This window comes from Salmo salar, chromosome 04, assembly GCF_965601325.2.
Source record: "Salmo salar chromosome 04, fSalSal1, whole genome shotgun sequence".
In the NCBI taxonomy this organism is placed as follows: Eukaryota; Metazoa; Chordata; class Actinopteri; order Salmoniformes; family Salmonidae; genus Salmo; species Salmo salar.
Window position 1 is genome coordinate 41892209 of NC_138294.1, and position 17468 is coordinate 41909676.

General features: G+C 42.7%; 1 protein-coding gene across 1 annotated transcript in view; it reads right to left on the reverse strand.

Moving 5' to 3' along the window:
* LOC106602896 (eukaryotic initiation factor 4A-I) overlaps positions 1–14021 on the reverse strand; it is a 52142-nt gene extending 38121 nt beyond the window's left edge. The window contains exons 1-3 of the mRNA XM_014195878.3: positions 13886–14021; positions 676–733; positions 302–434 (exon numbers count right to left, since the gene is read on the reverse strand). Coding sequence (XP_014051353.1) covers positions 302–434; positions 676–733; positions 13886–13908 — 214 coding nt within the window. The 5' untranslated portion in view covers positions 13909–14021. The remainder of the gene's footprint in view (positions 1–301; positions 435–675; positions 734–13885) is intronic.
* Between the last annotated feature and the right edge of the window lie 3447 nt (positions 14022–17468).

The window sequence follows — 17468 nt, forward strand, 5'->3', positions numbered from 1 at the left end:
AAAACAGGAATTAAGAGGATTAAGTAATTAAATAAAGGTTAAATAAAGGTTAAATATTTTTTTAAATACAATTTTTAAGTAAGTAAGTATAGATGCTCATGCAACTTCAGTCAGCAACAATTTAGGCTAGATCATCTTGAAGCAAAAAGCAATGTTCAAGAATCAACACATAATAGGCATTTTGGAACTTTAGCTTATACCCATCTTGAAAAAGGTCTGACTGAAACGTGAACAAAATAAACAACTTGCAGAGGTTATATCCTGTGTGTGTGAGTTTATATTTTAGGAAGCTTGTACTTACCCTTGATACAAGGGAGGATAGCCCTCTGCTGAATGGCAGACGGTTTCTCAAAACCATAGGCATAGATTCCTCTCAGGAGAGTCTCACGCAGGGCCATCTCATCGAAGCTGTCCACGATCTCATTCCAGTTACTCTGTGGAGAGATAAAATGATCGTAAAGCACGGTCAGTATAAATAGCACGCCAGTACTGTACTTCTTATACACAAACCCCAGTACTGTTTTTTTAGCCAGCGGAGACAGAAAACCAAGTGTGAGATACATGCTTCTTTTCTTCCATTCCATTAGACAACATGCCATTCGATATTCAACAATGCAACCTGTCCTTTATCCAACATTTAACAAAGTGTTGCTTGACACACACACAAACACTTACCTCAATGATGCCATCTGGCTCCATGCCCTCTGGGCCATTGTCTCTGTTGGAGAGGTCTCTGTAGGAAAACGTTCAATGTTGATACTTTATGATACATGTCATGTTGCATACATTTGCTAATTATAATGATATCTTGGGAGAAAAAATATAATTCTAACCAAAAATCTATAAGGGGTCTGCCAGAACGTGATTGGCTCATTACAATGATTGCATTGAGGCAGCCATGTTCAATAAACTTGCATATCGTTGCTGACGAACAGCAATGCAAAAGCTGGTGCACACACCTAACTTGCGTGATACATTCTGAGGACGAGGTGAAGCGAGAAGCTCCACTCCCATCAATCTGTCAACACGAAAATACAGCAATAAGCAGACCAATTGGGATTTTTTTTTTGATGGAGGTCTATGAGTGTCAGATTTAGTCAACAACATTTTTTATTGCTAATTTGCTAAGTGAGGCTTATTTGATCTAATATAAGTTTCGTAATGTTTAGTTTGTTATGAACGTACTGATATAAGTGGACGCACATGGTATTTCCGCAACTTTGAGAAAAACTATTTTATATCGTAGTTGTCTGTTGTTCACATCCGTTATCTGCCCTCTCATTGGCTAGAATGTTCATGCCTGATCTCGCCTCCTTCCGCTGGACTTTCTGCCAACAACTACTATTGTTATGGCGCAGATAAGATGATCTTGTCATTAACTAAAGCAAGGGTGCACAATTAGAATTCAAAGAGGTCCAGTGATTAACAACAGGTCCAAACCATTAAAATGTCTAACGTGCGCTATATTTTGGGGGCATATGTAGTTCTTGTATATGTATAGCTAATAAACAAAGTAATACATTTCAATAGCATTTCAACAATATTTATTGCACATTTTCAATGTAGACACATTAAACATGTGGTAAAATAAATAGGCAGCGTAATCAGAAATAAAAGTAGGTTATCACAAATGTTTTCACTTCAAGCCAAACAAGACTGCATCTTCACAAAAAAAATAACAAAAGTGCCTGTTTCTGAAAAAAGTGCTTTGATTTTTGAACAAATAAGAAACCACAGGTTTAATATGTATCTTTACGACTCTCTCCCACTCCACTTCTCCATCTCTCTTCTTTAGTGAGAGAAATGGGCTTTTGCTTGCCCTGCCAGTAATTTGAACCTTGGCTGGAATGGAGTCAGTGCCATTCTCATGCACATATGTAGGTGCTCATTGGTGAGTCTAGAACGGTACTTATTTTTAATGATGTTCATAGTGGAGAAAGAAGACTCACAACTATATGTGGAGCCAAACATGGTCAAGGTGTGTAGTGCTACTTTGGTTAGACCAGGGAAAACAGTCTCAGGCACAGCCTGCAGCCAGAAAGTGTCATGATCAGTTAGTTGAAAGTGCTCTCTTAGTGCAACATTTGCTTGCAGATCAATCAGTTCCATCTGTAGAGATCCAGCATGTGCCCACTTGAAGGTCTGTGTCACCTCCTTTGCAAATACCCTGACATCTGTGATGAGGAATGGATTCTTAATTAGAAGGAGATGCTATCTAAGGCTGAAGCTGTCAAAGCGATTTCTGAAGTTTCCAACCAGCTTATCTATGAGGTCAACATGAGGAGAAACATCTCTCTCACCCTGAATCTGTTTCTGCACTTTTGAGAAGTGTGCACAGTCTCCTTGAAGATCTTCATTTCCTCTGGAAGGAGAGGACAGATGTCATCAAATCACAAACTGAATTGTTCTTGCCCTGTAGTTTCACGTTGAGCTCATTAGGGTGTGATGTGATGTTTACCAAAAAAGCAACAATATCCATTTTGCTCGTCTTGCAAAAAAAGTGAAAACTGTGTTGCCTTCTGACTCTTGAGCTGTACTAGGAAAGCTGTTATATCCTTTCGAATGGACCATAAAGCATTTCAACACCCTGCCTTTACTGAGCCATCTTACGTTGTTGTGCAGCAGTAGGTCATTTGCATTTGCCTTGACTTCTTTCAGGAATTCTCTCAGCAGGCGATGTTGATGAGACGGGGATGCCCTGAGGAAGTTAATGAGTTTCATCATTGTATTCATCACTTCAGCGTACTCTTCTGACAGATTGCTGTGAGATCAGGGTTTTCCTCTTTCAGCCGTGCCCCACAGCTCCTCTCTCTCTTCCTATCATGGCAGGGGCCCCGTCTGAGGTGATAGAGACCACTTGTTTTAGATCTATTCCCCTCGTTCTCGCATGTCCTTTATGGCCATGTATATGTCCTTTCCTCTTGTATGTGTCTCGAGTGGTGTTACACCTAACAGGTCTTCACAGAATTCCTTCTTCTCTGTGTGGTAAAATCTAACATACACCAGAAGCCGGTCATTATCACTCACATCAGTAGATCCATCAACAGCTAATGCTATGCATGGTGCACTCTGAATAGCTTCATCAAGCGGTGTTAATACATCCTCTGTTTGTATTTCACTCTTTCTTGCTGTTGTTGTACGTGAAATTGGGATTTTCTTCATATTTTCACACAGCTCGTCTTTTTGTTTACCGTCAAGTAAAATTTCAGCAACAGCATTCATGCACTCCATCGCCACTCCCCCGTCAGTAAAACGGCCAGGGGCGGAAATCGCGGGGGGGACGGGGGGGACACGACCCCCCCATCCTGGGAAAAATATGATTTGTCCCCCCCAATATATCACTGAAACATAACTATGTAATTTAAATAATATTAATAATACGCGTTTTTAAGTTTCAAAAGATTGCGACCCCCCCACCCTTTTCCTCACAATGGTTTGATCCACTGGCAAGGTAACAGAGGGGTCGTAGCCACTGTCTGAAAGGCACTCAATGAACATAACTGACGTGAGGTTAATCCAGTCAATCGCGCACACACACTAGCTGAATATGCAGAGCTAGCGCGCAAATATGAACTATTAAGCTAGCTAGTACCTATTCCATTTATGTGGCCTCGTCAAAGATGGAATCTTTGCTATCGTCAATTTATTCCGAGATCAGCATGCAGATGATGTAAGTTAGTGCTTCAAAGTCCCTGTGATAAGGTTAGCGATAAACTGAAGTCCAAACTGAACAGAACTACACTCTCTTCTACCATTGTCTTAAATATATTTAATGGTCTCGTTGCAAAAGCTAAATTGTCGCAAGGGAACTTTTATTTATTTATTTTATTTAACCCGGGTAGCAAAGATTATAGCAAACTCCACTGAAACTGAATTGGTGCTCGCTAGCTTTGCAAATTCAGCTATTGTTGGAAGCCAGCCAGTATGAAACAAACTATTAAAATTACAAAAGGTTGCAGCATATGTTGTGTAAATGGTGAACTCATACAGCTGTCAACTCTTGTCATTTTAATCCGTTTCACATTTGCTAGCTACCTTTTAGATCGAAGCCCAAATAGAATGATAAAAGATAAGATGATAGAAGCCCATCTCCTACTGTAAATAACCTACACACTGTGTGTGTGTGTAGCCAGCCAGCCAGGTAGAAAAATGGCAGAAAAATAAAAGACGGACATCAGAGTATTTTTCAGTACACCAAAATGCAAAGTAAGAACCCTAGTAGCCTAATATCTCAAAGACTAGTTGATAAAATGTTCATAAGAAAGAAATGAAATTCTAATGGAAATGTTTCACAATTATGTCATTAGGCAGAGCAGGCAACAGATGGCACACAGACAGCAGAGTTGGGAACAGATATGCAGGGACAGACTGGCAGAGACAGGGAGTCTCAGGTAAGTTTGTTGAGTCTTTGTTTGGCAACATTATGAAAGGTTCTCCATTTTTTTTAACTTGTAAAATAGGAACATAATTGGAAAATGCCATGGATACCCCCAATCTCAACTTAAACTGGTGACTGAACTAAGATTTGTTAAAGGCAATGGTATTGCTGTTGTGAGTAGTTGTGTAGTTTTGGGTACCGGTAGTTAGGAGTACGGCAAACACCTTATTTCTTTGGTTCCTCAATATACATTTACCATATTACAATGTAGGCTATGTGTTACAGCACTACTTTTGGTGTCCCCCTCAGGAATTGCTCTTGAGAAAATTTCATGTAATTGTCCCCCCCAAAGTTGATATCAGATTTTCGCCCCTGAAAACGGCATTTGGTGTTGACCCAAAATCCAAGCTATTTTTAGTGAACATTCATTTGCACGTTGTTGGGCAGTGAATGCATGGGAGAGGACTCTGGACCAATCATACTGGGCTTTGAGTTTGTTTATTTTGCGTGCCTTCACCTCAGACTGCTGTGGATATGTTTGCTCAACAGATCTGTGCTTTGTCTCGTAGTGGAGCTTTCACGTTGGCACTTTTTATTAGAGCCACGGTCTCTGAACATATCAAGCAGTGTTTGGACACTCGCTGCGGGAAGGATAAAGGCATATTTGTCAGTCCAGTCCTCTTTGAAAGCTCGATTTTCTGTATCGACTTTCCTGACTTTTGCGCACGACATTCCTCCTCTCGCTTCTGTGTTTTCTTCTCTTGCAGTCTCTCGCTCTCTGACAACATCAGTCTCCTAACATGCATTGTAAACATTCGCTTTGATTGGCTAAGTTTCGTGAAGTGATTTAAATAACGCACGCAATTGGACAACACACAGTAGTATGGGGCGCTGTCTGGGACCTTCCAAGCTGCGCTGTATGTGTACATTGAAAAAAAGGGTTGCTTCATCATTATTTAATTTAACAATCATTTATGAGAAATGTGTCGAGGTCCAGGTAGAACCTTCACTCGGTCCGGATCCGGACCGAGGTCCGCCAACTCTGATATAGAGTATCACTAGCTAGGTTGCCATGCAATTTACAACTATCAGAAAATGTGCATTACATTTTTTTTGCATTTCCCCACCAGAGGTGTGTTTCCATCAGATAAAAGGCTTTGCGTGATGATGCAAAATAAGGGCTGTAAATACATAGGCCTACCGGTAGGCTGAAACATGGGGCTTGTCCATCTGCATTTACCCCATTGGAAACATCCTGATTATTATTATTATTATTCGCAAAAATATTCTAACTTTTTAACCATAAATGGTAGAGACATGGGGTTTGGACTATTGTTTTTCTAACCTAATGTTCTATTGAGTGGGCATATTTTTTATAAACCTTGAATGAATTTATCATTTTATGGGTGTACACCCTACAAAGTATGTCACTGCCCTTCTAAGACACCAATGTCCCTTTAAGAGCTCTGTTGGCTGAAAAACCAATACACGCCGTGACGTTTGGGTGGAGTCCGTTTTTTGGAGCAACGCGCAACTTTTGGTAACATGAAACCCTAGCCGATCCATGTTTCCATGACTCTTATTCACAAGGGGGCGATAGCTAGGAAGAGTCATCTTGCCTTGTTAGTAGTAGTTAGCTGGCTTTAGCCTTTTCAGCGTCCCACATCTCAGATTTATAATGAAATAATATGACCTGGCAAATGTTCGTATAGTTGTCAGTGTAACCTACAAAATGATCCTAGTTTGATATGCTGTTTGTATGTATTCACTCCCATATTAGCTACAAATAGAATGTTGTGTTTTGGTCAGAGAGGGAGAAAAAGCACACGGTAAGAGCAGGTTTTACCGTTTCATAATAGCCTGGAATCATTAGTTATTATTTCTAAACAAAATACCTTTTGGGGGGAATTCTAATAAGCAATAACCAATATTGGTTGGTTTATTGTTTGAGCAGTTGCTGAGATTATATTGAGTTATCAATGCAAAATAGGCTACTTTGATGCATAACATATAGTTCAGATCAAGGACCAATGCGACATGGCAATAATAGTAGCACCGGAAAGTTACGTCCTGAATGATAAAGTATAGGCTTTGAATTACTTTGCCAGCAGCTACAGCAAAGATTGTAAACTCTTGCTACAGTTGCCTACACACTGCTGTTTGAGCATTAAAGACGACTTAATTCCCTTCATTTGAACATCGGAGTGTGAGCAATAACCATGCATGTCAGTTGAGTGCACAATGCGTAACAGAGGAAAATAAAACATTTCGGCTTCTGATCAAAATCGAAGTAAGCATACACTGATTAAAACACCTGTTTTTCTGAGCAATCTTTCAAATGATTAATAGGAGTTCCAGTTGTGTATTTGATCTGCACATGTTCTAGCACCAGCTGAGCGAGCCTCCCTCTTTAGCGCGAATGAAGTGAGTTTGGAACAACTGAATGGCTGTTTCTCAATATGCTACACCGTGCGCCACACTCTCCGAGTGCATTCTCAGAGGACGTTCTGAGTACGTTCTTGTGAGGACGAGTGTGGAGAACGCATGAAACATTACATTTGAAAAGCACTCTCACTCCCCCTACTGTATTACCTCACGCTGCACCTCCACATTCACTGAACCTTCTTCTATCCAGGACAACAATACAGACAAAACAAGATATACACAAAGCAAGGTAGATGTAAAAAAAAAAAATGTGTGGGTAGCTAGCTACCAATTCTTCGTGGCTAGCTAACTATAACTTAGCCCTATTGACTTGACTATGGCCTTACCCATTCACTGAACATTCTTCCAGCAATAGAGTTTAAACAAGCGTTTTACTTCATAACTATCAGCTAGTTATATGTGAATCATAATAATGTAGCTAAAATGACCTAAAACGAATGTTATGCAAGGTAGATAGCTAGCTAACAATTATTCATGGGTATCTGGCTAGGTAACAGTAGTAGCTAGCCAGTTAGCCCTATTGAATTATGATGGGCTTGCAATCTACGATAAGTGGGCAGGTAAACATGCCAAAATTAGCATAGCAGGTATTTATTAACATGTCAATTTAAAATATTGTAGTCAGCAAATAGGGCTGTCTTGTTCAACCGAAAGTAGTCTGTACTTTCGACCAATCGATTGGTCAACATTTTTAAACGTGAATTTTTCCATATATACAGTGCCTTCGGAAAGTACTCAGACCCCTTGTCTTGTTCCACTTTTTTTTTTTTTTACATTACAGGCTTATTCTAAAATGTATTAAATAGTTTCCCTCCCCCTCATCAATCTACACACAATACCTCATAATGACAAAACAAAACTGTTTTTTAGATTTATTTGCTAAAAAAAATATTAAAAAAATATCACATTTACATAAGTAAGTATTTAGACCTACTCAGTACTTTGTTGAAGCACCTTTGGCAGCGATTACAGCTTCGAGTCTTCTTGGGTATAAACGCTACAAGCTTGGCACACCTGTATTTGGGGAGTTTCTCCCATTCTTCTTTGCAGATCCTCTCAAGGTCTGTCAGGTTGGAAGGGGAGCATTATGCACAGCTATTTTCAGGTCTCTCCAGAGATGTTCCATCAGGTTCAAGTCCGGGCTCTGGCGGGCCACTCAAGGACATTCAGAGACTTGTCCAGAACCCACTCCTGCGTTGTCTTGGTTGTGTGCCTCAATCCTGACTAGTCTGGTAGACTAGTGTAGCAGCTGAAAAGCAACCACACAGCATGATGCTGCCTACACCATGCTTCACAGTAGGGATGGTGCCAGGTTTCCTCCAGACGTAACGCTTAGCATTCAGCCCAAAGAGTTCAATCTTGGTTTCATCAAAAGAGAGATTCTTGTTTCTCATGTTCTAAGAGTCTTTAGGTGCCTTTTGGCAAACTCCAAGCGGGCTGTCATGTGCCTTTTACTGAGAAGTGACTTCTGTCTAGCCACTCTACCATAAAGGCCTGATTGGTGGAGTGCTGCAGAGATGGTTGTCCTTCTGGAAGGTTCTCCCATCTCCACAGAGGAACTCTAGAGCTCTGTCAAGAGTGACCATCGGGTTCTTGGTCACCTCCCTGACCAAGGCCCTTCTACCCCGATTGCTCAGCTTGGCCGGGTGGCCAGCTCTAGGAAGACTCTTGGTGGTTCCAAACTTCTTCCATTTCAGAATTATGGAGGCCACTGTGTTCTTGGGGCCCTTCAATGCTGCAGAAATGTTTTGGTACCCTTCCCCAGATCTGTGACTCGACACAATTCTGTCTCGGAGCTCTACGGACAATTTCTTCGACCTCATGGCTTGGTTTTTTGCTCTGATATGCACTGTCAACTGTGGGACCTTACATAGACAGGTGTGTGCCTTTCCAAATCATGACCAATAAATAGAATTTACCATAGGTGGACTCCAATCAAGTTGTAGAAACATCTCAAGGATGATCAATGGAAACAGGATGCACCTGACCTCAATTTCGAGTATCATAGCAAAGAGTCTGAATACTTATGTAAATAAGGTATTTCAATTTATTTTTAATTCTAAATGTGCAAAAAAATCTAAAAACGGCTTTCACTTTGTCATTTTGGGGTATTGTGTATAAATTGATGAGGAAATGTGTCACGTCCTGACCATAGAGAGCCATTGGTTCTCTATGGTGTTGTAGGTCAGGGCGTGACTAGGGGGTGTTCTAGTTGATATATTTCTATGTTTGGGTTTGAGTATGGTTCCCAATTAGAGGCAGATTATCGTTGTCTCTAATTGGGGATCATACTTAAGGTGTCCCTGTTCCCACCTGCATTTGTGAGATATTGTTTTGTGTATGTGCATGTAGCACCACTACTTTCACGTTTCGTTGTTGGTTTATTGTTTTGTAGAAGTTTCACTTAACTAAATGATGTGGAACTCTAATCACACTGCGCCTTGGTCCGTCCATTTTCACGAGCGTGACAGAATATCCCACCAAGCAGCGTGTGACAGAGGTAAAGGAGTTTTGGACCTGGGAAGAAATCATGGGAGGACACGAGACCCTTCCTTGGCGGGTGTCGCAGATGACTCAGGAAGGACAGCGACGACACCGGGGACTGTGGCCACAGAAACCCCAAGATTTTTTTGGGGGGGGGGGGGGGGGGGGCACGAGGGGTGGTCGGCCGAGCCAAGGAGAGAGCCAGAGCCCGCCTGGGAGTCGATGGAGCAGTGTGAGGAGGGATATCGGAGAATTATGTAGGCTAGGAGTATGCTGCAGCGCAGGCGTGCTGAAGAGCGTGACACCAGTCCGGTGCCATTTGCGCCGGCTCCACGCACCAGGCCTCCAGTGAGCCTTCTCAGTCCGGTGCCATCTGTGCCAGCTCCCCGCACTCGTCCTGAAGAGCCACAGACCGTCAGGGAGGCGATGGAGAAGTTGGGGGAGAGAAAGAGGAGAGAAATGTTATGTTGGTGTGTTCTCCACGGCATTCGACCTGAAGAGCCTGTCAGCAGTCTGGTGAGTCCTGTGCCAGCTCCCCGCACCCTTCCTGAAGTGCGTGTCAACAGTCCGGTGCCACCTGTGCTGGCTCCAAGCACCAGACCTCCAGTGCGCCTCCCCAGTCCGGTACGTCCTGTGCCTGCTCCCCGCACTCGCCCTGAAGAGCGTGTCATCAGTCCGGTGCAACCTGTGCCGGCTCCACGCACTAGGCCTCCAGTGCGCCTCCCCAGCCCGGTACATCCTGTGCCGGCTCCCCGCACTCGTCCACCAGTGCGTGTGTACGGTCCAGAGCTTCCAGCAACGGTTCACAGTCCAGAGCTTCCAGCGACGGTTCACAGTCCGGAGCCTCCAGTGACGGTCAACGGCCCGGAGCTTCCAGTAACGGTCAACGGCCCGGAGCTTCCAGTAACGGTCAACGGTCCGGAGCTTCCAGTGACGGTCAACGGCCCGGAGCTTCCAGTGATGGTCAACGGTCCAGAGCTTCCAGTGACGGTCCACGGCCTGGAGCTTCCTGCGCCAGTGCCATGGCCTCCAGTCCCACTCCATGGCCGGAGCCTTCCTCTGCACCGGTGCCCAGTCCAGGCACGGCGTCCAGTCCCGCTCCAATGCAGGAGCTTTCCTCTGCACCGGTGCCCAGTCCAGGCACGGCGTCCAGTCCCACTCCAAGGCCAGAGCCTACCTCTGCGCCAGTGCCCAGTCCACGCACGGCGTCCAACCCAGCTCCATGGTCGGAGCCTTCCTCTGCGCCGGTGCCCAGTCCAGGCACGGCCTCCAACCCAGCTCCATGGCCGGAGCCCTCCTCTGCGCTGGTGCCCAGTCCTGGCACGGCATCCACTACTTTCACGTTTTGTTGTTGGTTTATTGTTTTGTAGAAGTTTCGCCTAAATAAATGATGTGGAACTTTAATCACACTGCGCCTTGGTCCGTCCATTTTCACGAACGTGACAAAATGTTATGTAATTCATTTTTTAATAAGGCTGTAACATAACAAAATATGAAAAAGTAAAGGATTCTCTGGTCTGATGAAACCAAGATTGTACTCGTTGGCCTGAAAGCCAAGTGTCACATCTGGAGGAACCCTGCCACCATCCATACGGTGAAGCATGGTGGTGGCAGCATCATGCTGTGGGGATGTTTTTGAGCGGCAGGGACTGGGAGACTAGTCAGGATCGAGGGAACAACGAACGGAGCGAAGTACAGAGACAGGACCTCAGACTGGGGCAAAGGTTCACCTTCCTACAGGACAACAACCTTAAGCACACAGCCAAGGCAATGCAGGAATGGCTTCGGGACAAGTCTCTGAGTATCCTTGAGTGGCCCAGCCAGAGCCCGGACTTGAACACGATCAAACATCTCTGGAGAGACCTGAAAATAGCTGTGCAGCAACGCTCCCCATCCAACCTGACGGAGCTTGAGAGGATCTGCAGAGAAGAATGGGAGAAACTCCCCAAATACAGGTGTGCCAAGCTTGTAGCATCATGGCTGTAATCGATGCCAAAGGTGGTTCAACAAAGTACCGAGTAAAGTGTCTGAATACTTATGTAAAATTTGATATCAGATTTTTTTAAATAAATTGGCTAAAATTTCTTAACCTGTTTTCATTTTGTCATTATGGGGTATTGTGTAGATTGATGAGGGAAAAAATGCTCTAACAAGTCAAATATATATTACAGCTCAACTAAAACAATCTCAGTCGACCAACAGCCAAACAATGGATTACCAGTCGACTAATTGGGGTAAGCCCTACCGGCATCATATGAGATGTGAATAGGCAACATTTCATTCCTTAGTCAGAGTATATTTGATCTCGCTTCAGCTCAAATAATGGCCCCATTGATTTCAATAAATTTTGCCTTGTTTTTTGCTTGGTTGCGTCATAATTCTTTGCATACTTTCCGTTGAAACGTGCATCGATGCAAGCTTCAAAATATGTACAAACTGAGTATGCATTCGAGAACTACCCTCCGTGCTCCGTTTCGCCCATTTTGATTTGGACTCATACTCCAACCCTCCAGTGCTCCAATTTGCATGCTTGTAGCACAGTAATATGCATTTTGAGAAACACCCAATTTATGATGTAAGACCACACCACTCACGTTATGTGCGCGTGTTGCAAAATAAATGTACACATACATGTTATTCAATCATTGCATCCAAACTGCTCCGCATCAACGAGCATCCGCGTTGCCAGGCACTACAATAGAACTTTGTTCTATTTGTGAAGCTTCATGCGCTGCAAGTCCTGCCCCTCCCATCTCCTTATTGGTTTTGATGAGCACATGGGTGATTGAAATATTTACTGAGGTCCACACTCAAGTCCAGTTGGGTGGTAATGCACATTAAAGTTTGTTGCCAACCGCCATATGAAGTCCAAAGAAGACTGAAGGAGGAGCGATTACTAGAAACTAACTTGGTTTACCCTTTTATCTGTGGATTTATTGTCGAGTAGAGGACTTGGTGCATTTCAGGTAAAATAACAACCCAATGTTTATATCCCAGGTCAAATTAGCTAGCAACAGCAAGCTAGCTAAATTGCCATGAATGTTTAATGCCTTTCGACCTGTCCCCAAATTAATATAGTTTGTTCGGAGTTCGTTTTGATATTTCAACCAGTGTGTCCTGATCGCGTCTGGTGTGGATGGACAAACTCAACATGCGCGCGATGGCACACGCACGCCCCGTCTAGACAGCATGTTAGAGTAGTTTTCACATGCAAACTTTATGTCTAAACTCAATCAAATATGCTTCCCAAAAATAGCATGGTCGCTGTGGTAGAACGTTTATTTGCACCGGCATCCATCATGAACATCTGAAAAGATGCGTCCATGTAAATATGATTATTAGGGAAATCGTTCTTGCAAAGCATGTACACGTTTTAATCGAAATATTATATTAATCCGACTATCCACAATAATCTCATTGTGTGCATGTAACCGTACACAGTGACAGAACCATAACCCCTGAAATGTACCTACACATGGTTATTCTAGCAACAATTGTGAAAGAAAACGTTTCCACCGCAATTCGTCACACGATACATTTTACAGACACAAAATATTGGTAGTCTGTTGACATTTATAACATTGTACCAACACTTCCTGTTTCCATCACACTTGTGTTTTTTTATGACTTTACTCTGTGGATCGAAACGTGTTTTCTGATACATTTGCTCACGTCTTCCCAATGCAGACGATTTAAACACGCCCATACAGTTTATTGTGTTCAGACAGAGGTTTTGAAGAGAACAGTACGAGTGGTCATTGTGGATAACAAAATTGGTGGGGGTTCGCTGGCTAGGCGCTAACGTTAGTGGACATTTAAACCCTGTGATTAAACGCCTAGCCTACTACTAGAAGCTAGCTAGCAAAACGGCACTACTACACATTCAGCAGGGATAACCATACTCATTTAGCTGGAATTAGCTAAATACTAGCAACAGTCAATCAGATAGCAAATCCTTCCATTTTGTACAAGCTCGTACACATAACGTTAACATTTGGGGTAGCTAAGAAATGTAACGTTAGACACTCAATTATCTAGCAAATTAGGGTCCGTTAGCTAACGTAGCTAAACATGACTAAAGACACTCACTGGGGCAGAACATAATTTGTGCACGGTTGCGGGGCTTGCTGGTGGTGAGACAGGCCACCATTTTCCCGCAACCTCTGGTGTTCGCCTGCCAAATTATAGCTAACGTTAGGTAGCTAACTATTTTAATTAACCGATTAGCAGCTCGCCTGCAAAGTCAGTCAATTCGTGAGCTGACCAGCAAATCAGTGTTTACAATTCATGGCACAATATTCGCTAACAAGCTAGTTAACATGTTATAACGTGATAAAATGTGCAAAACGGCTTGGCGTTAGAGACATGGCTAGCAACTCCAACCAGACTACAAGAAGCTAGTTTACAGTTGCTAACGTTGCACTAAAACGACAGCACAAGGAAATCGCTAACGCAAGCTAGATAAAATTGCATGCTGCATTTTATAACGGGGGGAAAAAATCACGGAATTGCTGGACTGACAGTGTTATCATATCAACGTATAACTGTTTATAATAAAAAAATTGCTGGGCTCTTTACCTCTCTTCATAATCTGCCGACATTGTCACAAAGGGCGAATACGCCGAAAAAATGTTTTAGGTACCACAACGTGATCTGGAAAGTACAGTTTTGATTGCAGAAGGGGACTATCGTTCAATGTTGGCCACACCCATTGGGATATTTTATTGGGTATGTAAGACGTCATTAAACTTGTGGTCTACGCCTTTTTCAACATCATAGGAGTGAAATGACGCGTCTTTTCGTTCCTCCCCTGCAACAACACCATTGAAGAAACATAAGGAAAAATACATTCATCGAATTCTTAACTATGACGCAGTAGACATCATTTTGAGTCCGGCGAATGACAAAATACAGTGCTGTCAGTACTGAACCTGGCAAAAGATATTCAGGTGCTGAAAACAGTAATATTCTGGCTAGATTTTTTTCTCTCCAGAATAATGAAATAAATATTTTAAAGCCACACCATGAGAGAGATGTGCATACTGTCAAAGAGTGGGTCACCAATAAAACCGAAAATGTGTCAGAAAGATCCGTGAATACATTTAATAATTTCGTTATTTTGAATTCCAACTCAAAACAGAGTGGAAAAACTTGTGTTCTAATGTATTGTGTCAAAATTGGAAATGTAATAACGAAAACAAATAACTATATTTGTTAATAACTAATAACTATATTTTTTATACACGGCTCCTAATAGAATATTCACTGGGTTTAGGAGGTGTGTTTCCTGCCTAGGTTGGCAGCACAAATAAATAATTATAAACTGGGTGGTTCAGGCCCTGAATGCTGATTGGCTGACAGCTGTGGTATATATATACCACCTATGACAACATATTTATTTTTAGTTCTGTAATTACGATGGTAACCAGTTTATAATAGCAATAAGGCTCTTTGGGGGTTTGTGATATATGGCCAATATACCACAGCTAAGGGCTGTGTCCAGGCACTCTGGGTTGCGTCGTGTTTAAGAAGAGCCCTTGGCTGTGGTATATTAGCTATATACCACACCTCCTCTGGCCTTATTGCTTAATTATACTGTGAGTGTGACAGGACAATAAAAATGATAATGTTAGCTAAGATACATAACTGATATTGAAGTTAGCATGCCAATAGAACAAACTTAACAACAACTGAACAAAGTTGGCTTGCACTACCTGGTTTGTGGTTATTGACACGCTAGTAGTAGCTAGTGGAAGTAAGTTAGTCCCTCAACCTGCAATAAGATGAAGCTGCCCGACCAGAGCTACAGTGCATTCGGAAAGTATTCATACCCCTTGACTTGTTCCACATTTTGTTACGTTACAGCCTGAATTCAAAATGGATGAAATAGTTTTTGTCTTCTCATCAATCTACACAGAATGTCCCATAATGACAAAGCAAAGCAGGTTTTTAGATTTTTTTGCAAATGTATTAAAAATACAAAAACTGACATTTAACTTTTACTTAAGTATTCAGAACCTTAACTCTGGACTTTGTTGAAACACCTTTGGCAGCGATTACGACCTTGAGTATTCGTGGGTATGACACTAACAGCTTGGCACACCTGTATTTGGGGAGTTTCTCCCATTCTTCTCCGCAGATCCTCTCAAGCTCTGTCAGGTTGGATGGGGAGCGTCGCTGCACAGCTATTTTCAGGTCTCTCCAGAGATGTTCGAAGGTGTTCAAGTACGTGCTCTGGCTGGGCCAGTCCATGACATTCAGAGACTTGTCCAGAAGCCACTCCTGTAATATCTTGGCTATGTGCTTAGGGTTGTTGTCCTGTTGGAAGGTGAACCTTCACCCCAGTCTGAGGTCCTGAGCACTCTGGAGCAGGTTTTCATCAAGGATCTCTCTGTGCTTTGCGCCGTTGATCTTTGCCTCAATCCTGACTAGTCTCCCAGTCACTGCCGCTGAAAAACATCCCCACAGCATGATGCTGCCACCACCATGCTTCACCTTAGGGATGGTACCAGGTTTCCTCCAGACGTGATGTTTGGCATTCAGGCCAAAGAGTTCAATCTTGGTTACATCAGACCAGAGAATCTTGTTTCTGGTGGTCTGAGAGTCTTTAGCTGCCTTTTGGCAAATTCCAAGTGGGCTGTCATGTGCCTTTTACTGAGGAGTGGCTTCCATCTGGCCACTACCATAAAGGCCTGATTGTTGGAGTGCTGCAGAGATGGCTGTCCTTCTGGAAGGTTCTCCCATCTCCATAAATCAATTCAAATGTTTTTTGTCACATGCGCCAAATACAACAGGTTTAGACCTTACCCTGAAATGCTTACTAACAAGCCCTTAACCAACAATGCAGTTAAGAAAATAGAGAGATGAAAATATTTGCTAAATAAACTCAATATTGTTTTTTTTAAGTAGCACAATAAAATAACAATAATGAGGCTATATACAGGGGGCACCGGTTCTGATTCAATGTGCGGGGTCACAGGTTAGTCGAGATATGTACATGTAGGTATGGGTAAAGTGACTATGCATAGGTAATAAGCAGTAGCGAGTAGCAGCAGTGTAGAATAGTCCGGGTGGCCATTTGATACATTTTTCAGCAGTCTTATGGCTTGGGGCAGAAGGAGGATCAGACCCTTTTTTTCAATTTTCGCCTGTAGCTCAGGACCTGAAGCACTGATATGCATACTATTGATGCCATTTGACAGGAAACACTTTGAAGTTTGTGGAAATTTGAAATGAATGTAGGAGAATATAACACATTAGATCTGGTAAAATATAATACAACAAAAGAAACAAGTTATTTAAAAAATAGTCAGCTTTGAAATGCAAGAGAAAGGCCAATATATGATTTAGGAATCTAGGTGCAATTTAGATTATCGCCACTAGATGGCAGCATTGTATGAGCAAAGTTTTAGACTTATCCAATTGCATTTCTGTTCAAAATGTTGTATCAAGACTTCCCAAATGTGCCTAATTGGTTTATTAATACATTTTCAAGTTCATAACTATGCACTCTCCTCAAACAATAGCATGGTATTATTTCACTGTAATAGCTACTGTATATTGGACAGTGCAGTTAGATTAACAAGAATTTAAACTTTCTGCCTATATCAGATATGTCCTTGTTACTTAAAACGTTATGCTAATCATATTAGCGCACGTTAGTTCAACCATCCTGTGAGGAGACACCGATCCCGTAGAGGTAAATGATGGTGTTGGAGTCGTGCTTGGCCATACAGTCGTGGGTGAACAGGGAGTACAGGATGGGACTAAGCACGCACCACTGAGGTGCACCCGTGTTGAGGAGCAGTCTCGCAGATTATGTTGTTGCCTACCCTTACCGCCTGGGGGCGACCCGTCAGGAAGTCAAGGATCCAGTTTCAGAGGGAGGTGTTTAGTCCCAGGGTCCTTAGCTTAGTGATGAACTTTGTGGCCACTATAGTGTTGAACGCTGAGCTGTAGTCAACGAACAGCATTCTCACATATGTGTTCCTTTTGTCCAGGTGGGAAAGGGCAGTGTGGAGTGCAATTGAGATTGCACCATCTGTGGAGCTGTTGGGGCGGTATGCGAATGGGACTGGGTTTAGGGTTTCCGGGATGATGGTGTTGATGTGAGCCATGACCAGCCTTTCAAAGCACTTCATAGCTACCGACGTGAGTGCTA